Raw genomic sequence first — 23169 nt, 5'->3', positions numbered from 1 at the left:
CGGCTACCCACTCCAGGATTCTTGGGCTTCCCTGGTAGCTCAGCTGGTAGAGAATCTGCCTGCAATGTGGGAGACCCGGGTTTGATCCCTGAGTTGGGAATATCCCCTGGAGGAGGGAAAGGCTGCCCACTCCAGCATTCTGGCCTGGTGAATTCCACGGACTTGGTAGTCCATGGGGTCACAAAGAGTTGGACACGACTGAGCGACTTTCACTTCTTTTTGCACAGATCACTCCCCAGGGCGAGAACACACTTCCTAAAGGACAGCGAGTGCTAGGGCGGGCCGCCCGCCGGGTGGTGTACGGGGTCTCCTGGCCCCGGGGCAGGGACAAGAGCCACATGGTAAACAGACCAGAGGAGAGCAATGTGTTTTATTTCATGAAAATAGATTAAAAAACAGATTGTGTAAAAGAATTAGGATTCTCAATAATTTACTATTATTTACATGAGCAAATTCTGGTCATTAGTAGACTCTGTGAGGAGATGAACACGTAGAACCCAGACCCTCCCTGAGGGCAGCGGGGGACCCGCCAGGGCCCTTGGTGACCTCCCGGCTCCCGTCTTCTCAGGCTGACGCAGTGGCTGCATCATCGCGAGCTTGGTGACGGGCAGGGGAATGGCCCCCGGCCGCCCGGGGCCCCAGCGTCCTCACCCCTCGCAAGAGGCCAGGTGGGCTCCATCCTCTCTTTGTCCCCCATGCGGGCACCGGTCAGCAGGTCCCCTGTGCCCGCAGCCGATACCCCACTCACGACCAACCTTCTGCCAACACAACTGGGCTGACACGAAGCCCACAGCTTCTGGGAAGAAGGTAGGAGGCAGGACTGGAAGCCGCACATCCTGGTCCCGAGAGACCTGGGTGACAGAACCACCCCCCGTGTCGTCCAGAACCCGGGGACCCAGCAAGGTCTCACTTGAAACGTCCTGTGCGCTGGTCCAGGGGGGCACGTGGGGGAGGGTGGCCGGGTGCCCTCCCGGGGGAGGCCGGGTGTCCAGTCCTGGCCCGGGCCGTCTCGCAGGCACTTGTGGCCCGTCCAGGCTCGAGGGGGCAGGTCCCGGGCGGCGGGGGGAGGCGCCCGGGGGGCTCAGTCCAGAATGTCCGTCTCGAAGGGTACCAGGTGATAGTAAGACAGGTTGGTGACGTAGGCCGCCGGGTCGTCCCCGTCCTCCAGCTCGGCGGGGAGCTCGCCCCCGCCCTCAAACCTGCGCGGGGAGGCAGGCGGTGAGGCTGGGCGGGCGCCTGACCCCCGGCCGCCCGAGCCAGCCCCCAGGAGGGGAAGGGCTGCCCGTGGAGTGCAGGCTCCCAGCCCGTGAGCACAGACGGGGCAGAACCCGCGAACCCAGCTGGGCCCTGCCAGAGACAATCAGCCCACTTACAGGTGCTCCGCGGGGTCCACGGCCCCGTGCTGGTCTTTGCCGTTAGGAATACTGTGGTCAATAACGATCGTTTCCGTATTTGCTAAGCAGAATCCATTGGACCTCATGATTTCTGAAAACGAGAGCAACGGGGGAGGTAATTCACAAGGGGGTCAGGGTTTGAAGTTCTGACATTTGGGGTCACGCATTTCTTCTCGTTCACGTCCTCCGGCTGACACTTCCTGGACTGCATGCCCTGCCCTTCCCTCAGCATACCACAGACCCCAAGAATAGGCACCGGGGGGTGGGGTTGGGGGGCAGTACCAGGGTGGCAGCTGCCTGAACGCTGGCTAGCCCACAGCCACCAACCCTGGTCAGCAAGTCCCATGCTCAGGCCTTCCACCTACCTCACTTTAAAAACGTGCTTAAAAACACTCCAGATTCCTGCTGCTTTCCCAAGGGACCACCGTCTTCCACGCAGGCCCTGACGCATGCGGACAGCTCACAGCAGCGTTCTCTGCCCCGGTCAGGCCACAGGACGCCCCGTGCTGCCATCTCAGCGGGCGTCTGATGCCCTGGTTGTCTGGGGCACTGTTTCCTTTTATTTCTTATACCGTAATCACCATTTAGATTATTTTATCCCCATGGACAGATTTGCTCTTTTTAAACAAGTGAGGCTGTAATTTCGTGTCTGCTTGTAATCTTTATAGGCATTTAGGTACTTGGATCTCAGTTTTCTCAGCTTCTCTCCGTAGGAAGACACTTAGGGGAACTACGCAAAACAGAAGGCAGAAAACTAGACTCCTCCTCCCGCTCCCAGGACAAAATGACTGTTCATCAATCAGGTTTGCCGAGTAACGGCTGAGGTTTCCTCCGACATTCTGGAGAAGGGGTAGTGCACGTCTCACTGGCCCTTCCAGGTGGGCTGTTGGACCTGCCCCCCGTGAGCGGCACCAGCAAGTGGCTTGTCCCCGACCGCCCCTCCCGGTGGAGCCCACCCACAGCCCACCGTGAGACGGCTCGTGAGTCAGGAGCCGAAAACCAGCAAGAAGTCGGTGCTTGGACCCACCAGGGTCAACGGCACCACCCGGTGCAAAGAGGAGGCCGACAAGCGCCCGAGTGGGCAGAGAGGCCCGCAGGGGACGAGCCCTGACAGCGGGAGAAAGACCCTCAACCTCACAGCTCGAAACGTGGGACAGCACAGAGCCACTTTTTTTTTAATTAAAAAACAATTTTGGGGGCCGCATCGTGCAGCACGTGGAATCTTAGTTCCCTGACCAGAGATTGACCCCAGCCCCCCTGCCTTGGGAGTGTGGATCTTAACCACTGGACCACAGGGGAGCCCCCAGGACCACCTTCTTTTCTGCTTTTATTAACTGACTCAAATCTGCCCCAGGAAGCATGTAAAACCTCAGCGACCTCAGCACACCAGCTGACAACCCCAAATCCTCTCTCCTTCCCTCTCCAGGGGAACTGGGCGGGGAGGGACCCTACAAGTGAAAACAAACATGACTGCTGCAAATAGAGTCACCTCATACAGGAAGCTCCTAGTCTTTATTAAGTGTGAGACTTGCAGTTCTCGGACGTGGAATCTAGAAGATGGAGCCAGACCCCAAAACACATTTGCTGCAAATCATTCCTTAATTGTCGGTGAAGAGAAGCCAGCTGGGCCTCCAGGAAACTCCAGTTCTACCACTTAAGCCTGTGAAGGAGGTTACTCTTTGCTGTTTCTTAGCCTGTAAAATCGGAGAAGGCAACGGCAACCCATTCCAGTACTCTTGCCTGGAAAATCCCATGGATGGAGGAGTCTGGTGGGCTGCAGTCCATGGGGTTGCTAAGAGTTGGACACGACTGAGTGACTTGACTTTCACTTTTCACTTTCGTGCATTGGAGAAGGAAATGGCAACCCACTCCAGTGTTCTTGCCTGGAGAATCCCAGGGACGGGGGAGCCTGGTGGGCTGCCGTCTATGGGGTCACACAGAGTCAGACACGACTGAAGCGACTTAGCAGCAGCAGAAGCAGCCTGTAAAATGGGAATAACAGTGTCTATCCTGAGTGGCACTGTGCGGGGGGGGTGTTAAATGAGAGAGTTTTTATAAAGAATCTAACAAACGCTGGTGAAAATTAAGGCTGAGAGTGTACAAATGCCTGGCTAATAAAAAGTTCGGAGACGGCAATGGCACCCCACTCCAGTACTCTTGCCTTGAAAATCCCATGGACGGGGAAGCCTGGTGGGCTGCCATCTATGGGGTTACACAGAGTCGGACATGACTGAAGTGACTTAGTAGTAATAAAAAATTATATTTCCAGGCTTCCCAAACCTGAATCCTCTGGGTTTTGTGGCTGATATAAATTCAAAGGTGTATGCTTCCTTTTAAGCTGCACAGCTTTCTTAGAGTTGGTAACAAGCTTTTAGATTAACATGGTGTGAAGAATGTTTCCGGTTCCACTGACCCAAAGCCTCGCCAAAGAGCCCAGAGCACTTGCCAGAACCAAGGCCCTGGGAGGCGGCTGGTCCTTATGCCACGAGCACCTAGCGCCACCTCGTGGAGGCCTGGCCCCCAGCCTGTCAACCTGGAGGGTGAGAGAGTCAAGGCAGGGCTGCCCCCCAGGCTGCATCGCCTCCAGAGAGGCCACGTCAGAGACGTCTGGGAGGAAGGGTGGTGAGACAGGGCCAGGGCCCTTTCAGGACGAGGGAATTTAGCACGACCAGAGTGGGTGTGCACGAGCGGGCCTGTGGGAGAGAGGAGACAGGCCCGGCGGGGAGGAGGCTGAGGGCCTGTTTCGAGGGTGGCTCTGCAGTGACAGGAGACCCAGAGGGGCCACATCCCAACCTGCCCAGGACCACAGGAAATCAACAAATCAACGAGCCAGGAAGTCAGATACAGGGTGGCCCACGTGGGTACTGACAACACGTCCCCGGGGGGGAGCCCGGCTGCTGCAGACTCCGTGCCTGGGGACCCCTGAGTCTGTGCACACCCCGAACATGGCCGAGGCTGGGGAGCAGGGCGGCTCTCAGCGGCCGGGACCTCAGGGGCTGGCGGCGCTGCCGTAAGAAATCGTGCCGTGGAAAGGACTCCTGAACTGGCCCTCTTCTCATCTGGATACATTCATTTCCTCACTCGGTGAACGACGAAGGTACATCTTACCTCCGGTGGGAGCACCCTCCCCGTCCCCCCAGGGGGTGGTCCCACACGACCTCGCTCAGCCCAGACAAGTCCCTGGGCTCCCGGGACAGACCTCTCCCTACAAAATGCTCCTCGGAGCCTCGCCTGCAGCACCGAGGAAAGAGTCTAGTGCTGTGATGGCACTTGCAGCCGGATCAGAGGAAGCTGCCAGCGGGCTGAGCCCTGGCTCCGCCCTCACTCCCCTGAGACCTGTAGGACAGCTGCCCGTCTCCTCCCGCTGCTGACTTTTGCCAGAAGGCGCGGCCCAAGGTGCACGCTGAGGAGCCGCACGCCGAGTGTCCCTCTCTGTCCCCCCCGCCCTAGAGCCCAGAGCAAAGGCAACGCTGTGCGAGCCGAACTCATGCTTTTGCGCTTGGTGATGGATTCCAGCCATTCGCTTCAAGACGCCTCACTAATGCTTTCCTCACAGACTGTTTCTTTTTTTAAAGTAAGTTCTGATTTACACACCTTTGGAAGCAGGCAGCGGGCCAGCAGGGAGAAGCACACCGCTTCACGAGATCTGGAAGCAGCCCCGCCCTCTGCTTCTGCCTTCCGGGCCCCCAGGGGGGCAGGCGTGCCCAGCTCGTGGACAGGGCTGGGAAGGTTTCCGGGCCCCTCGGCCGCGCACGGCAGCGCCGCACCCACACCCACCCGGCGCCTTCCCTGCACTCTCACCTGAGATCTTCACCGGACTCTGAAAGCCGCACTGAATTTTATGCACGTTGTCATTCTTTAACACCTGATCCAGGGGCGACCTTTCGAAGAAGGTGAGCACAACTTCTGACCTGGAGTACTGGGAAGAAACATTTTCCTTCCTACACACGTTCCTCCTGCTGGCGGGATGGCATGGGCCACGTCCCCGCGCCCCGATCAGGGGCTCGGGGGGCTCGGGGCCCAGGGCAGGCAGGATGGTGACCACGGGAACAACGCAGGCCAGGACTGCGCTGGCGCTTCACACACGTCCCCCTCACTTTCCAGTAAACTGTGAGCCCCTTGCTTCCGCTTCTTCCCGGGGGGAGAGAACACTGGAGCTCCCAGAGCCCAAGGACGCACCCTGTCCTCGGCTCCTGGCCCCGCCCTGTCCTCCACGCCTCCAGGAGGATGCCCGCCACCCCACCTGCCCACCCAGCGCCCTGCCCCCTCGGCCCGCACCCCCACCTTGCGAGGCATGCTGATGATGGCCTTGAGAAGCTTCTCCACCTCGTTAAGCCTGGTCTCGATGTCATGGGCGTCCTTTATGGCGATCAGTCCTGGGGTCGAAGCAGAAACGCCTCCATCAGAGAAGCAGACCAGGACGGGGGCTCCCAAATGAAATACAGACCAACGGGCAGCCCACAGCAGGGACACCACCCTGGGGTCGCCCTCCACAGAAGGGCATTCAGGGCCCTCTGGGAAGGGCACTCAGCCTCACGTGGGCTCAGTCCTGCCCTGAGAGCCTGGTCCTCAGCCCCAGATCAGGTTTCAACGACCCAAAGAGTGATGAAGGTATGTGCTGAAGAGGGGCCGTCTGAAATCCACAGAGACCACCGAAGGCCTCTCTGAGTGGGACAGTCAGGCCAGCTCCATCTACACCCTGCACGGTGGGCAGGGCCAGACCCTGGCCCCCACAGTGTGGTGGCTGCAGCCAGGGAAGCTGCCTCCCCCTTGCCCCGTGACACAGCCAAGGTGACCACAGGGCCCTTGGAAATGGAGCCCATGCTAGAGAAGTCATTTAGATCTGGGGTTTAGAAGGGAAAAACCAGATCTTTACACAGAAAAAACCAGCATGGGCATGACTCATGGCATCTTCCAGGGATCTGAGCTTCTACCCCTCATTCCAGTTACCAGACGTCTTGACTGGCTACTAGAAATCGCAGTGCTTAGTCTTTAAAATACTAGAGCCAACAGGCGGGAGGAGAAGGGGACAACAGAGCATGAGATGGCCGGATGGCATCACCGACTCGATCGACATGAGTTTGAGTACGCTCCGGGAGTTGGTGATGGACAGGGAGGCCTGGAGTGCTGTAGTCCACGGGCTCGCAAAGAGTCGGACACGACTGAGCCACTGAACTGAACAGCATAGAGTTGGGGTGCATTTCCGTTTCCCCGTGAGCCGTGCAGAGCACCGACCTTCCCAGGACCAGCCCTTCACATCAGCTTCCCAGGGAAGCAGCAACTCGGATTCCCAGGACATGTCACGTGACCCGGGACCCAAACCACAGAGGCTGGCATCCCAGAATTACTTTCAGTCACTGAATCTCAGTTTTCAGAAGTCCCGGTTTTGTTTGATAGGAGAATGGTTGTTCATTTTGCAGGCAACTCACTAAGTCCACATTGAGATAAAATTAACTTCCTAAACTGCCTGACTCAGAGGCCCCTCGCATCAGCCGGAGTCGAGGACGTCCAGCCAAGGTCAGGAGCTGGTCCCTGAACTTCCTGGAGACAGGCCAGTGCCCCTTCACCTGCTGACCCGGGGTTTGCTCATCAGTGGCCTGTCTGGTCCTGACCAGTGCTCTCGGCCACGTGGGCCCAGGCAGCTGGCAGCAGACCCCAGACTCTGGTCCACACACCCCGTGCCACCTACCGCGTGGCGGCCTCAGCCGTTGGCAGACAGACGGGGCTGAGCCACCCCTCTCTCCCAGGCTGCCCGACCCACCGCCGCCCAGCAGGCTGGGGGCAGCAGGAAGGGAAGAAGCTATGCCCGGGGCAGAGTCTCAGGGTCTCAGGACACATCCTCCCAGGCCCGGTGCTTGTTTAGAAGTCCACACACATACACACACACACACAAAATACCGCACACTTCACAAACACACAAACACTCCACACATACACCACACACACACTCCACACACACACACACACTCACACACACACACACTCCAGACACACACACACACACACACACACACACTCCACACAGCTCTGCCATCCTTCTCCCGCTGCAGGCAAGTCTACGGAGGGAAAGAGGGATACTGCAAAAATCCTCTGAAAAGTTGTTTTTAGAGAGGACAGTTGTATAAATCATCCCCATGAGGTGCTTCTTTGTTCTTAGACAAGAAAAGCATCACATCTCAGCTTTTATGACACCTAGAATACCGCCGTTAAGTCACTCAGGTCCTCGTGTTTTTATGTTCTGTAAGGACGATACAGGAAGATCAGCCTTGTGCATGGCCAACGCACACAGCACATTCATGCCCACTTCCAGGACATAAAGCCCGCCGCTGGGTTCATAACCACCAAGGGTACCCCTGAGTCGGTGAACACACTCTGTTCTCCGCTGACCTTCCTGCAGGGCTCCAGCATCAGGACGCAGAGCACAGGACGCCCAGGGCGACGTGCACTTCCGACACAGCGGCTAACGCAGGCGTGTGGGCAGACGCACTGAAGGTTATTCGCTGTTTATCTGGCATCCAGACTTACTGGGTGCCCCGTAGCTTCACCTTCCTGCTGACCTGCTTCCAGAAGGAAGCAGAGAAAGGCAACAGGTGCTTCATCAGACTTCCAGTAACACATCGCGTTCCAGCTCGGGGCACAGACCCTGGGGACCCTGCCCAGCTCGTGCCCTGTGACCCCGTGCCCTCATTCTGAGTGGGACCCGGTAGTTCTTGCCCCACCCCGTGTCCTCAGCCTGAATTCTGTCTGTGGAAAAACTTTAGCCAATGGATAAGTTTAATCAGAGAAGTGAGGACAAGCAGGGGAAAAGAACAGCCAAAGGAAACTACATGATGATGACAGTCAGTAAGCATGGTCGAGCAGCTTTAGTTTCTTCTCAAGAGCCACAGGTAACATTTGGAGCCACTCCTGTAAGCTGTCTCACAGACACGGAAACCACCCCGCCACAAGTGGAGAAAGCACATGATGGCCAGGCTGCAGCAGTGACGTCTGTGTCTGCACACGTGTGCTCAGCCCAGTCGTGTCCGACTCTCTGTGACCCCGTGGACTGTAGCCCACCAGGCTCCTCCGTCCATGGGACTCTCCAGGCAAGAACAATGGGGTGGGTTGCCATGCCCTCCTCCAGGGGATCTTCCCGACCCAGGGACTGACCTCGTGTCTCTTACACGTCCTGCATTGGCAGACGGGTTCTTTACCACTAGCGCCACCTGGGAAGCCCCAGAGGGGAAGCCAAATGGTGCTCCTAGGAAACAAAACACTTCAAGACAAGAGGGGCTGAAGACATTTCAACAGGAAAGAAGCTGCCAGAATCCCTCCAGCAAGAGCAGAGGGACAGGCGATGGTGTGACGCTCTGGCTTTTCACTGGGGCACTTTTGTTTCCCCAAAACAGACGCCCAGAGACCACCAAGCCGGCTGGGACCAGCGTCCCAGAGACCACCAAGCCGGCTGGGACCAGCGTTCCTGAGGCAAGCCCTCCTTCCTCCGAGGGAACCTGTCCATGTGAATGACCAGGACTCTGGCCTCTTCCCAGGGCGGGGGGGGGGGTGCTGTGGCAATAGATTCCGCTGGGTGCCTCTGAGAGGCTGCCCCCTGCTGCTGCAGAGCCCCTGTCCCAACCTCACATCAGAGCAGGGAGGGGTCACCACCAGCCACGTGGCCTCCAAGGGCCGGGCCCTCTCCACACTCCAGGGCCCACATTTCCCTCTTCTTCTGGGCCTGGAAATCACTGTCCTTTGGTTATTTGTAAAGTGGGGGTGGGGTGGGGAGGTGAGGGGTGGGTGGCAGTGAGGGGTAGGGGGTGGGGAGGTGGGGGTGGGTGGGGGTGAGGGGTAGGGGATGGGGTGGTGGGGGATGGGGAGGTGGGGGATGGGGAAGTGGGGGATGGGGAGGTGGGGGATGGGGAGGTGGGGGATGGGGTGGTGGGGGATGGGGAGGTGGGGGGGTGGGGAGGTGGGGGTGGGTGGGGGTGAGGGGTGGGTGGGGGTGAGGGGTAGGGGATGGGGTGGTGGGGGATGGGGAGGTGGGGGATGGGGTGGTGGGGGATGGGGAGGTGGGGGATGGGGAGGTGGGGGTGGGTGGGGGTGAGGGGTGGGGGGTGGGGTGGGGAGATGGCAGGGAACACAACGGGTACCTGGAGACCGCATCGTCGCCCAGGACAGATGGCGCATTGAGACCCCAGACCAAGCACACGCAGGTGGGGGCTTCCTGCTCTACCTGCTGCGTTCCTCCTCTGTGATCGACAGCTTTGGCTTTTACTGACTGGTACCGCTCTTCCAAATGTCACTTGTTTACAGTAAGGATTTTAAATTTTATTTTAAAAAATGTGCTGAAGTACAATACTTTGGGATTGTCTAGGAACGTTAGCTTTTGTATTCCAAATATTGTTGATGAAGCAAAACCTGTGGCAATCTTGTCTGACCCAGTTTTACTGTCTGAGATCGCGGTTCTAAAAACTGCAGGAGGGTTCGGTGGTTTTGAATTTGCAAGGTTGGGCAGAGAAACTCCAAGGCCTCTTGATTATGGGCTGTTGTCATTCCAGGGCCAGCCAGCAGAGGGCTCCAGCAGCCCGCGAGGACCCGCCGCATCCACGTCGTCGGCGCAGGAAACTGGCTCGGAACATTTCACCGTCCTGGAAAACGGTCTCGTTTCTGATAAAGCACAGTCACTAATACAACGTCAATTTTAAAAGTTCACTCTACACAGCTTCTGATGTGAGAAGTTTATCCAGACGTCGCCCAAAACAGTTAACAATTTGAAACCCAAAGACTGATAACACGACTGTACGTAAATTTCAGTATGTTGATTTCACATCCTTTTCCGGGGTTAAAATTCAGGCTAGAGCAGCCAGGGGGCCCTTTCTGTCCAAACTGCCGCAGTCTTGAGAAGCAAGACCACGACATGAGCTTCTGTGAGTTCCAGGGTAGGTCTTTATACGAACACGAACACCAACTCGTTCTCGGAACCCAAACTGAGCGCGCTGGTACAAGCACAAAGATCAGGCTCTGAGCAGACACGGACCACCGTTCTCGCCGCCGACACCGGGCCCCACACCCCACTTCCCTGGCGGAGGCCCCGGTGACCATGCCAGCCTCCAGGGATGGGCTCGGGGCGGAATCCAGCTGAGCGCCTGGGGCCCCTTAAGTTCTGGGTGTGAACACAGATCCTTCTCGGGTCAGTTGGGAAGGCGAGTCCGTCACCCAGAGAATGCAAGTCTCTCGACTGGAGACCCATGACAGAGCCCCGGGGAAATCTTCTGTGACGTGAACTCTCTGACCAAATCAAGTAAGACGTTGCATTTCAAAAGTCCACCCTTCACTGTCCAGAGAAGCAGACGGCTGGACAAGGTGAGGAATGCAGAGTCACCTTGTCTGCACAAGAGATAAACATGCTTTAAAAGCTGCCGTTGCTGTTTAGTCCCTGTGTCGTGTCTGACTCTTTTGCGACCCCATGGACTGTAGTCTGCCAGGCTCCTCTGACTATGGGATTTTCCAGCCAAGAATACCGAAGTAGGTTGCCATTTCCTTCTCCAGGGGGTTTTTTCCAACCCAGGGATCGAGTCTGCATCTCCTGCATTGGCAGGCAGATTCTTTACCACTGAGCCACCAGGGCACAGTGTAATCAAATTTTGGAAACAAAGCGTTTTAAATTTTCCAGGAAAACCCTCCATGATAACTTCCTAAATATGTGTTGTCTGTATAGACAGTCAGGGTAAAAGCGGCGGGGACTCACTCAGTGAGCTCGAGAGCTAACCCAGGTGATTCTTCTTCGTTACACTCAGGGTCCAGACCGCAGCCCGCTCTCCCCAGGTGGACTGCGGCCTCCCACCTCAGCGCTGGGGCTCCGGTCTCTGCCCTGGGCTCCCCCTGCTGCACACGAGGCTCAGTCCTTCCCACTGTTGGCCTCCCTGGCCCAGTGACGCTCACGGTGACACTGGGGGCCGGGAATTTCTCCCCCGATCCTCCCAAGGACGAAGAAGGGCAGGGAGAGCAGGCAGCGGAGACAGAGGGCAGACACGAGGCAACGCGTCTGGAGACCCGGGAGCTGGTTGAGGGAAGACTGCTTGGCTTCTTCCCACGCCTGTGAGGCGCTCCCCTCGCACCAAGCCCTCCTTCCCCAGGCCGCCTCCTTCTCCTCCAACCACGAGCAGAATTCCTTACTCAACTTCAGACTCAGCATGCCTAAGGAGCCACTCGCTGAGCCTTAGTTTGCCTTAAAACTCGGAAGGAATTTAAGGAATAAACAGCACCCGCCCCAGGCCCTCAAACAGGAAGCCCTGGGCTGCATCAGGTGATGGGCACCGGATGACAAGACCCTGTCCCCGGGCTGGCCAGGACGACGGGCACGAGACCGACATGACCACAGGGAGGCGTCCCCAGGCGGGCGCAGCAGGGGACTTCCCGGGAGCCTCTTTTCAGCCCTGGTGACCAGAAGGGCTGATGGAAGCCTCCAGTCACCCAGGGAAGTAAACATGAACAAAAGCACCCATGAGAATGATTTTAGTGGGACGATGATACCAAGCCCTGGCAACGCTGAGTGCTCGCTCACGGTCGCTCCCGCATCGCTCCCACAGCCCCTCCTGCAGCTCCAGGCGGAGCCCCACAGAGCGGGCACACCCAGCCTGGGTGTTCTGGGTTCTGCCGTCACCACACACCCACCTTCCCTGGCTTTGAAGGCCCCCAACCACAGGCACCTTCTGCCTCTCGGGAAAGCATGGATAAAAACACACAGCGGAGTCACAGCAGGCCCACGCTATTTTACAAAGAGAAGAGGACCGCATCCCGGGGGCCAGCCCCAGGGCAGCCGGGTGCTACCAGCAGGGCCCGGTGCTGAGAGGCAGGGCCAGGCCTCCCTGTGGACATCTGGTGGGAAGGGGTCACAGCCAAGAAGCTCCAGAGCCAGCGACGGCCGTGAGCTTCTGACTGCTCCTTCCCCAACCGGGAACTGGCCCGGTTCACCTGGACCCACAGCGAGCTGAGACCACAGGCCACGTGCCACCGACAGGGGCGGAGTGTCCGGAGCCTGGACAGGGGGCTCAGAGTGACAGCCGGAGCGGGTTCGGAAAGGAAACCCAGCATTAGGAAGGGCGGGACAGCGGCTCCCAGGAGGCGGGTGTGGCCGCCTCGGGACCTGGGGGACGGCAGAGCCCCACAGCTCAAGCCAGGGGCCCTATATATGGAAGAGGTTCAAAAATAGGTCTGTGAAGCAGAGAGATTACCCAAAATGCCCAGAGAAGGGAAAATGGCCCCCTCCTTGAAAGAGGGGGACCCCCTGCAGGGAAGCCAGGCTGGGGGCCACGCCAGGTGCGGGCAGGACAGGACCCCAGCCCCAGTGCGGCACCCTCCGGGCGGGAGAAGGTGACCTTCACGCCGCTGCTCCAAGGCCTGGAGCCCTGCAGCTGCTGCTGTGTCTTCAGCCACTTTCACCAAGAAAGTGAACTCGGGGTCCTGCAGTTGGCCCCCAAATCAGACAGCGATCTTCCCTGGGGAAAGCACGGAGCTCCGTGCCCCGTCCGCCTGAGAGCAGGGCCTGGGAGTGAGCGCTGTCCCTGGAGCTGTCGGTGGGCAGGGGCGTCCGGGCCCAGCTGGTAGGTGCCGGACACCTTCCCTCCACCCCACGTCTGACAGAGGGTCTGTGAGGACATAGGCAGATCCAGGTCCCCAGGGGCAAGGGTGAACAGACGTCACCCCAGCACACACGCAAGCTCTCAAGGAGGGGCCTCATTTGGAGAAACGCTGAAAACTCCGCGTTCAAAGCCGGGCCCTCTATCAGCTCCTCCCGTCGGTATTCTGCCTCCCCTGACGCTCCCACAGGCACGTCTGGCCTCTCAGTAAACCCCAGGCTCTCCCTCCCAGACCAGCTGTTTCTGAGCACTTCCCACAGCTTCCCTGGGCTTCCCTCGTGGCTCAAAGGGTAAAGAAAGAATCTGTCTGCAATGCAGGAGACCCGGGCTCAGTCCATGGGTCAGGAAGATCCCCTGGAGAAGGGAATGGCAACCTATTCTAGTATTCCTGTCTAGAGAATCCCCATGGACAGAGGAGCCTGGTGGGCTACAGTCCATGGGGTCGCAAAGACCAGGTCATGACTGAGCGACTAAAACCCACACACATATCATCCCTGGCGCCTTCCCTGGTCCTCCTCCAGCCTTCTCAGCATGGCAGCCAGGCTGCCCATCCATCCAGTCCCTGCGCTCCCCGCTCTCCATCTCCAGCAAGAGCCTCTCACTGAGCGCAATCTGCCCACTCTCCCCCCCACCCCTACCCGGCACCTGCCCTCCAGCCACAACAGCCCTCTCACTACTCAGACACTGGGGCTCATGCCCGCCTCAGGGCCTTTGCACATGCGCTGGCAGCCCCATCCCAGGCACTCACGTCCCTTTCTGCCCCCTCCCCCCACCGGCCCATCTGAAAGTGAACACTTCACCTGCCCCAACAAGTTACAGCTCCTCTCCTTCCCTCCTTGAATTCCTTTCTTCTGAACATGTACAACCATCTACCATATTTTTAACTTATCTTGATCATTATCAGATTCTTCAAACCAAGACACAGAATCATGAGGGCAGGGGTTTGTCTGTTTTGTTCTCTGCTGCGTCCTCAGCACCAAGAAGCTGCCCAGCACAGGGGAGGCGGCAGGGAGATACTTGCGGAGTGAACACAAAGCCAAAGTGTTGGTATTACAGTATTCAGGAACCAAAGATCACCTGACCACTTTGGAAATAGAATCTCTTGCTGTGGAGATGACTGTATAGGGCCTGAAATGGGTGCTAGTAAAAAAAAAAAAAAAAATGATCAAATAGTCCCCAAACTCCAAGGAGTCATTGGGAAATTCTGCATGATTGTCTTTTAAAGCGTAAACCTTTCCAGACGTGAGCGATGTAACAGGCAAGTGGCCTTGCCGCATCTGGTCAGGAAGCCCTGAACCAATGTATTACGCAGAGGAGATTTCAGTTGGAGACTTGGCCCACCTGTGTCAGAGTGTGGAAAAAAGCAGAGGGATGCCTCGGTCACCCAGAGATAATATGCACAGGAAGCAGCCGCCTCCCTCCCCTGGCAGGGGGACAAGGAAACAAGGACGCAGGCATCAGATCCGGACGCAGGGGAGCATAAGGTCAAGATGCCAAGGAAAAGGACAGAGGAAGCAGGACAAGTCCCGAGCGCTGCCTCGCCCAGACGGAAGGCCAGGGAGGTGGGCCGGTGAGCCCCGAGCCGCCACTGCACACAGGGGTTTAATACCTCACCGGAAACGCACACATTCCACGGACAGACGGCTAAGGCAGCACCGGTGCATGCAGAATGCAGGGACAGTAAACGCGCTGCACAGAACATGCTCCCACCGCAGCTCCCCAGGGACCAGGACAGAGGGCTCCGCATCCTGAGTGCACGCGGGATCTCAGAGGCAGGTCGGGGCCAGGGCTGCCCCGTGCCCTGGAGGTGCCCAGTCTTCCGCTGACAACAGCCACCAGCGGCCAGGACGCGCTCTGAAAGCCAGACTTGCTCACAGAACTTTTGAAAAAGACAAGAGGGCCAATCTAACCCAGCCCAGAAATATGCAATAAATTTAAACTGAGGGCCTCTGATGGGGAATTACACTGAGAACACTTGCCAGCTCAACCAACACCGCTTCTGGATGCCTTTTGCGTGTATGGTTTGGACCTCCAGGCCATCTTTTTATGCAAACAATGAATCTGCCTGGAAATAAAGTGAACTCTTCTTTGACCTTATGGAGATGTATTTTATTTAGCAAACAACTTCCCTGGACTTACAAGGATTGAAGGAAGGAAAAGGCCTTCCTGTGGGTGTATCACATGCTCAGGTGGTGCTGGGGGCAGCGGCGTGCCTCCAAGCAGAGAACCGAGACCCAGACAGATGGTGAGGTCGCCCCTCCTCGGCCCCAGAGGCGCGGAGCTGGCCTCGCAGGAGGCCCCCCAGTCAGATGGCGGTCTCCCCGCTGGTCTCGACTGTCAGGACTCTAGCTGGGATGATGGTTCCCACAGTCCATCACGGCCGTTAGAGAGCATGCACACCCAACCCTGGTCCTCTTCTAACTGCCCCGCACCCCATCGCATGTAATACCCAGGTCTTTGTGGCTTTCCCCTTCAGACGCTTAAACGCAGCTATGCGATCCCTTCTGGGTCTTGGTTTCTCCCTGGTGACCACACTCTTCCTGTCTCCCTGAAGGTGCCCACTCAGCAGAGGCACTCTCTGTGCTGACACTTCAGAAACTCAGGACTGACCCAGTGCAGCCTGCACACAGAGATAGAGCTGGGAGCGTGCATGCGCACAGCGGATGTGCGTGTGCACGGCAGGCGTGTGTGTGCATGATGGGAGCCTGCCTGTGCACAATGGGGGCCTGTGTGTGCAAGGCAGGTGTGTGTGTGCATAATGGGAGTGTGCGTGTGCAAGGCAGGTGTGGGTGTGCACTGTAGGGGCAGATGTGTGTGTACATGATTGGAGTGTGTGCACGGCGGGTGTGTGTGCACAATGGGGTGTGCGTGTGCACGGCGGGTGTGGGTGTGCATGATGGGGATGTATGTGTGCAAGGTAGGTGTATGTGTGCACAATGGGTGTGTATATGTGTGCACGATGGGGGGGTGCATGTATGCATGGGGGTGTGGGTGTGCACAGCGGGTCATGTGCCTCACAGTCACCCACCTTCTGCACAATGTGGGTGTGTGTGTGCACAGCGGGGGTGTGTGTATGGCGGGTCACACTCACACTCACACTCACACCTCACACTCACCCACCTTCTGCTCCGTTTCCTCACCAGGTCCCAAGACAACTGAAGCTGCGCCCTCCTCCCCAACCCCTGTGACCCTCGTCAGAAGCCACTGAGGGTGGCAACAGGAGCCACATCCCTGGAGGGCTTACTACTGCCAGACAGGGGGCACGCGTGCCAACCCACACAGGGAAAGTGGGCGCGGAGTCCTGCATTAAGGGGAGGAGCCAGCCCGGAACACCGCTGAGTGGGGTCCTCTGACAGTGAGACCTGGAGGCCCGGGAGGGGATGAGGGGAGGAGGGAAAGGCAGCCTCTGTGCTAGCTCTCGGGGCACCGGTTTGCTTATGGCCCTCCCCATTCCAGAGAAGATGAAAGGCATTGAATAAAGCTGGTCCTTCATCTAAGCTTTCCTGATTTGGGCATCCAATTGATACATTGAAAATACAGTAATACACACACACCCCCCATACAGCGAGTCAAGGTAAACTGCTGCCATGCTTGGGATGGCATTGAACTCCCCTCCAGAGTAGCCATCAGCCTGAGACTCCAGCGGCAGGGCCAGCAAACTTGCCAGCGTTGGGAGACTTGCCAAGTGAGGCGTCTGCCAGAAGATGTGTCATGAGAATGAGCTAATTACCCAGATAATTCACACTCGGGGCGGGGCTGTCACCAGGGGGGTGGAGAGTATCCCAAGAACTCAGGGAGACGCCCCTGAAGGTGTCCCTGGGCTGCGTTCAGAGGACAGCACCCGCCTTCTCAGCGGGGCAGGTGGTCCTGCGTGTGGGGTGGGGAGGAGGCCCAGCCCTCCAGCCCTCCAGCCTCAACTTCAGCCTCGGCTCCCTCTCCTCCAGCCTCCTCTCCACGGCCTCCAGGGCCAGACCGTGGGCCGCGGAGACGAAATGGGAAGCCACCCAGTCCCCGAGAGCCAGGAAAGTCACAAGGCCTGGAGGAGGCGGCTCGGTTCATCAAACCCAAGGCGGACCCACCCCAGCGGCCCCTCCCGGGGAGGGACAGAGGCCGCGTGGCACCTCGCACTCAGGCTGTCGGCCACCCGGCCACCAGGGACAGGAGGAGCGGCCCCGCGGGGTTGGGGGGTGCCGCCAGACAGGGCGCGCCCCCCGCGGGACGCTGTCCTTGACTCTTCCCCAAGGCTCCCGCAGCCCCTCCGGCCGCGGTCGCAGGGGCTGGCCGGTGGCTCGCCCGTCCCGCCTGCCTCGGCCCGCACGCAGACTCCCGCCCGCCCGCCAGCGCTTGCCATCCCGGCTTAACAAGCGCCCCTGCAGGCCCCCTCTCGCACTTTACACGAGCCCACTCCTGCCTCCCAGACCTCGAGGCCCTCGGTCCCCGAGCCCCCTGACACCCTCAGCCACCCAGTCCTCCAGGCCGGGCCCACGCCCACCTTGGCGCAGCGGCGCGCGCACCAGCTCCGGCCGGTCCTCCGGGAAGGCGTCGCGGAGGCGCTGCCACAGGCGGCCCAGGTCGGCCAGGCTGCGGTGCAGGTAGAGCACGCTGCGGTCCGACCACTCGGTGCGGATCTCGAAGAACTCCTCCTCGTCGCCGCGCCGGCTGACAACGAGCCGGCGGATTCCGTTCACCCAGCAGCCGCGCACAAACATGTTCACGAGCGACGTGCCCTCAAACACCGCCGAGGCCATGCCGCCCGCGCATCCCCAGCCGGCAGGGGCGCGCCCGCCCGGGCCGGGGTCCACCCGCGGCCGGGGTCCGCGCGGGGTCCGTCCGGGGCCGGGAGTTGTCTGCAGCCGGGATCTATTCCGGGCCAAGGTCTGTCCGGGGTCCACCCGCGGCCGGAGTCTATCCGGGGCCGGGGTCCGTCCGAGGTCTGTCCAGAATCGGAGCGATCTGGGATTTGTCCGGGGTCCGCCAGCGGCCGGGGTCCGCGTGGGGTCCGTCCGGGGCCGGGAGCCGATTGCAGCCGGGATCTATCCCAGGCTGGGGTTCGTCCGAGGTCTGTCCAGAGTTGGAGCGATCCGGGGTTTCTCCCGGTTTCTCCGGGTTCGCCCGAGGCCGGGGACGGGCCGAGGTCCTCCCTTAACCTGTCCGGAGACCGGCTCGGTAGGGGCCCGGGGCCGGGGTCCGCGCGCTCTCCGGGGTGGCGCGGCCACAGGCTTATAAGGCGCTTCCCATCGCGGGCGGCGCGGTCCCGACGTCGAGGCCGAGGGCGCCTCCGCCGTCCCCGCCTCCGGGCGGAGGGGTGGCCTGGCCGCCGCGCCCCGCGCCGCCTCCAGAGCCCGCGCCGCTGGGGCCGCGGGTCCCCAGGCCGCGGGGCGGAGCGGAAACCCGAGCGCCGGCCCCGCCTCCGCGCCCCGCCCGCCCGCCAACCCCCTCCCCGGGCCGCCAGCCGCCGGCCAGGCCCGGAAGAGACTGAGCCGGCCCCGGGTGGCGACTGTTCTCGTCTCGTTTCTCGATCTTGGGAAACTCTCGGGTCGGGGGGCTACGTGCCCCACCCGACCTGCGGGAGTGGAAGCTGAACTTACGCGCGGCGGGGCGCACCGCTCCGGGGCCCCGGCGCCGGGACTGTCTGGCGGGTTCCCGCCGCCCGCACGTCCACCCCGGGCCGGGCCCGAGGCCGGAGCCGCCCGCCCCGCGTCCCCCGCGCATTCCAGTCGCGCCACTGCCCGGACGCAGCAGGGGACAGACGACGCGGCGGGCCCGCGCCGGCTCCCCAGGGCCCCCACCCCCGGAAGGAGAGGGAACCCGCTGCTCAGAAGCAGGCCGGGCCGGCGGTGGGAGAGGGCCCCGGGGAAGAGCGTCCCCGCCTGCGCTGGGCGCGTGCTGAGCCCAGGGCTTTCGGGAGTGGCCCCGGGGCAGCTGCCCGGGGGAGAACCTGGGGTCGCAGCCGCCGGCTCCGCATGATGGTCCTCACTGGGAGGTAACTTCAAGCCAGAGTTCAAGACTCGGAAGTTAGTTCAGGCTTTGGAACTCAATTGCAGTGTCTTGGGCGACCTCACGTCGCCCGAGGCGGGGTGGTCAGACCCAGGGCGAGGCCCTTCAGCGCTTTGCACTTCTAGAAAGTCTAAAGAAGCTCGGCAGAAACGGTGGGCACCGAGGGCCGGTTGCCGGTCACGTGAAGCAACTTGTCCGAGGGGTGTGTCCCTCACACCTCCAACACACCCCCAACACACCCCCAACACACCCTCACACACAATCACCATCTCCAAGTTTTGCTCAGCCGGCTCCAGTGATTCGCCCATATCAGATCGTCAGCTTTCGTCCAAGTTTTCATCCAAGTTTTCATCCAAGTTTTCATCCAAGTTTTCATCCAAGTTTATCTTTACCTCCCGTTTGCCTTGTGAGCTGGGAAGAAAAGGTGTTTTCCACAGGCTGGCGACTCCCCAAAGTGGCAGCAACCTGTCCGTGCTGGTGACTGAGGGGCTGACTGCTGAATCCTGGTGACTGATGGGCTGACCGCGGGGTCTGCAAGAGAAACCAGAGAGTGGAGGTGGGGGGCGGGGCCGCTCCCCCCGCCGCTCCCCCCCCACCCCGCACCCCGCACCCCCGCCCCGGCAAAGCCCCACTGAGGCCTCCCGCCTCTGTGCCCCTTCCCCCTCTGCCGTGGGCATCTCTCCCACCAGCATCTCTCCAGATGCGCAGGAGCTTTTAGGAAGTCAAGTCTAGGAAGTCAAGTCAATCAGTCACATCCGACTCTTTGCGACTTCTGTAGCCAAGAGTACTGGAGTCGGGTGTCATTTTTTTCTCCAGGCGATCTTCCAGACCCAGGCATCGAACCTGGGTCTCCCGCATTGCGGGCAGATTCTTTACCCTCTGAGCCACCAGGGAAGCCCAGGAGCTTTTATGCATCCAGCCAAATCTTCCTGGGAGCAATCCGGTCTTGGTTTCCCTGTTGCCTAGGAGACCTAACTTCGTGAGGCAGCCCTTCAGCTGTGCCAGGCACCCTGGTCACTAAACAGAAGGAAGCGTTTTCCTGTCAGGGATGTTTGTTTAAAGAGACCTGGAGCTAGAGAGTAAAAATAGCAACTGCCCAGAACTTACTAATCATTACAGAAATTCTGAGTAAAACAGTGAGCTGCCACTTTTTAATCCATTGTTTTGATACAGATTTTTAAAAATCTATTAAGAAAAATTATCCAAAATCTGAAAATGAGACCAGAAAAACAGTGATCCTTTCAATGTCCTATCAAAGAGTCTTTTTCAAGCCCAAGGATTACTTCCTTTTCTAGTCAAATGTACTGGTGTTGGGTGCTGCTATTTACTTTTAATGAAAGGCATACCAAGCTGTAGATTTGTGCACAGAAGAGATGCAAATAATTTTTGTCCCAAAGTAAAGTTAACGTCAAAGGTTATAATGTACTGCTCTATAAGACACTGACCATTTTTCTATCTAGCCTTGCAATCTTATTTTAATATAATCTGACTCTACAAATCCATTTCCACAAATGGTCCTTGAATCAGCTTTTAATCTTATAAACATCCTCAAAAATTAATGAGGTGAATAAACCTGTGCATGCCATATTTGTAGAAAGATAAGAGAGTCATGTTTAATTTGGAAACTTGGGAAAGTCTGACAAGAACGGGAGTTTTTGCCAGGTTATGGAGAAACATGTGCCCTCCTTGAGTACTGATTTGGGGTAGCCCATTTGGAAAGGGCTCTTTGGAAGGCAGCTTGGCAGTTGTTAAAACTGAAGACAGTGCAGCGCTCGTGACCCAACAGTTCCTCTTTTAGAGTCGATCCAGAGAAACGTTCCCACATGAGCACCAAGGGAAATGTGCAGTGTTTGTGGTGGTGAGAAAGTGGAATGAAGACCTTCTGCCACATACGGTGGTAGATGCGTGTGGTAGAACACTATGCAGCCACAGAAAAGGCACTGGTCCTAAAAGTAGGACCTGTGGTTTGCTGTTTAGCCTCTTAGTTGTGTCTGACTCTGCGACCCCATGGACTGTAGCTCCCACCCCACCCCCAGGCTCTTCTCCATGGGATTCTCCAGGAAAGAATACTGGAGTGGGTTGCCATAGCCTCCTCCAGGGATCTTCCTGACTCAGGGATCGAACCTGCCTCTCCTGCACTGGGAGGCAGATTCTTTACTGCTAAGCCACCAGGGGAAGCTCTGGAAACCATGTCAATGGAAAAACTATAGGTGGAAATGGCTGATGGGTACAGCATGGTGCTATCAACAGTCACGACCAATTTTTTGGCCAACCTAATAAACAGCCGGAGTGCACCCAGCGCTTGACTCCGAGAAGTGGGATTAGGTCCTAGTGAGATAACAGAAAAAGCCCGAGAAGAAAACCTCACTTGGACCTCATCCCACTGTCCAGAGTCAAGCGCTGGTCCAGCCCAGCCGCCAAGTCCAGTGTGTCATCTCATGGCTCACCTGAGCCCTCGGTCTGGATTTGCCTTTCCAGGTATCAAGTGAAAGTCCCTCTGTTGTGTCCAACTCTTTGCAACCCCACGAACTATACAGTCCGTGGAATTCTCCAGGCCAGAATACTGGAGTGGGTAGCCGTTCCCTTCTCCAGGGGATCTTCCCAACCCAGGGATTGAACCCAGGTCTCCCGCACTGCAGGTGGATTCTTTACCTTCTGAGCCACCAAGGAAGCCCAAGAATCGAACACGAAAATGTAAGAAGCCCACGTCTGTGAGGCCAGCTGGGTGGTAAAGGGCAGAAAGTGTGCTGTCAGACCTCCGAGGACCCGTGTTATATAAATGTCAGGAACAGGCACAGAGGAGGTGGGGTGGTTTCAGGTTGTGAATCAGGCTGATTGGGTGGCTGGGCGCCCGGGGCTACATAATACACGTGAAGCAGGAACAAAGAGCAGCTCTCTGGGTCACCTGCTGGGCTGCCAAGGCAGCTAGAATTGCACAGGTGTGTCTGAGGAGCCCGGGTTGTAGGCAAGCACTTGGGAAACCAGACACTTTAATCTGATTCTTAAGAGGGAAAAATGGGAGTAAAAGACTGCATGAAATTCAAGGCCTTCACCCTTGAGGGGATGATCGTTTCTCTGTTTATTTTTCTTCGGTGGCGGTTTTGTTTGCATTTAGATTATTTTGTTAAGCTCTATCCTTTCCCAAACCCTGGCAGTTAAGAAAAGAAAGAGCAAAGGCTGGTGGTCACTCCAGGCCACCTTCCGTGTCCCTCCTGGCCTGCATCAGACAGCACGGTGGGGAGCTGGGGGCTCCAGCCAGGAAGTGAAACGGGGTCGGGGAGGCCCTCCCGGCCCCAGAAGGACCCCAGCCCCGCTGGTTCCGCTGTTAGTCACCCCTCCCACCTCGACCCTGTGCAAAACGGGAGCTAGGGCGCTGCTTACATCACTGCCTGTGCTTGCGGTGAGCTGGGTAAGCTAGTTATGGGGACATCATTATTTTTGTCGGAGAAGGCGATGGCACCCCACTCCAGCACTCTTGCCTGGAAAATCCCATGGACGGAGGAGCCTGGTGGGCTGCAGTCCATGGGGTCGCTAAGAGTCAGACACGACTGAGCGACTTCACTTTCACTTTTCACTTTCATGCATTGGAGAAGGAAATGGCAACCCACTCCAGTGTTCTTGCCTGGAGAATCCCAGGGACGGGGAGCCTGGTGGGCTGCCGTCTACGGGGTCGCACAGAGTCGGACATGACTGAAGCGACTCAGCAGCAGCAGCAGCATTATTTCTGCTGTTAGTATTGGAGTGTAGTTGATTTATAATGCTGTGTTAGTTTCGGGTGTGCTATAAAGTGGCTCGGTTATAATATACATGTATCCACTCTGTTTTAGACTCTTTTCCCAGGTAGGCCATTACAGAGTAGAGTCTCTTGTGCTCTACAGGAGGTCCTTAATAGTTATCTGCTTTATATATGGTCATCTGTATATGTCAGCCCCGATCTCCCAATTTACCAGTTCCCCGCATACACCCCGGGACTTCTGTTTTCTCTCTCTCTGACTCTGCTTCTGTTTCATAAATGAGCTCACTTGTACCATTTTTCTAGGTTCCCCGTATGAGCAGCGTCGTGTGATGTTCGTCTCTGTCTTATTCACTCAGTGTGACACCCTCTGCATTTTTTTAGGTTCCCCGTATAAGCAGCGTCGTGTGATGTTCGTCTCTGTCTT

The 23169-nt window shown here is 58.2% G+C and overlaps 1 protein-coding gene across 2 annotated transcripts; it reads right to left on the bottom strand.

The window, feature by feature from the left end:
• Positions 1-351: 351 nt before the first annotated feature.
• PXDC1 (PX domain containing 1) lies at positions 352-19780 on the bottom strand. Of its 2 annotated transcripts, XM_027524516.1 has the most exons (6): positions 19696-19780; positions 19402-19540; positions 5679-5770; positions 5196-5313; positions 1374-1485; positions 352-1199 (listed from the first exon to the last, which is right to left on the bottom strand). In XM_027524516.1, the coding sequence occupies exons 1-6, from the start codon at positions 19699-19701 to the stop codon at positions 1082-1084; spliced, it is 585 nt and encodes a 194-aa protein (XP_027380317.1). In that variant the 5' UTR covers positions 19702-19780; the 3' UTR covers positions 352-1081. The 2 variants fall into 2 exon arrangements, with proteins under 2 accessions (XP_027380317.1, XP_027380316.1); XM_027524515.1 differs by lacking the exons at positions 19402-19540; positions 19696-19780 and adding an exon at positions 17505-18332.
• Between the last annotated feature and the right edge of the window lie 3389 nt (positions 19781-23169).

The sequence above is a fragment of the Bos indicus x Bos taurus genome, chromosome 23, assembly GCF_003369695.1.
Source record: "Bos indicus x Bos taurus breed Angus x Brahman F1 hybrid chromosome 23, Bos_hybrid_MaternalHap_v2.0, whole genome shotgun sequence".
NCBI classification, from domain to species: Eukaryota; Metazoa; Chordata; class Mammalia; order Artiodactyla; family Bovidae; genus Bos; species Bos indicus x Bos taurus.
Note: the sequence above shows the minus strand (reverse complement) of the source record. Positions and strands in the feature narration are given on the sequence as shown.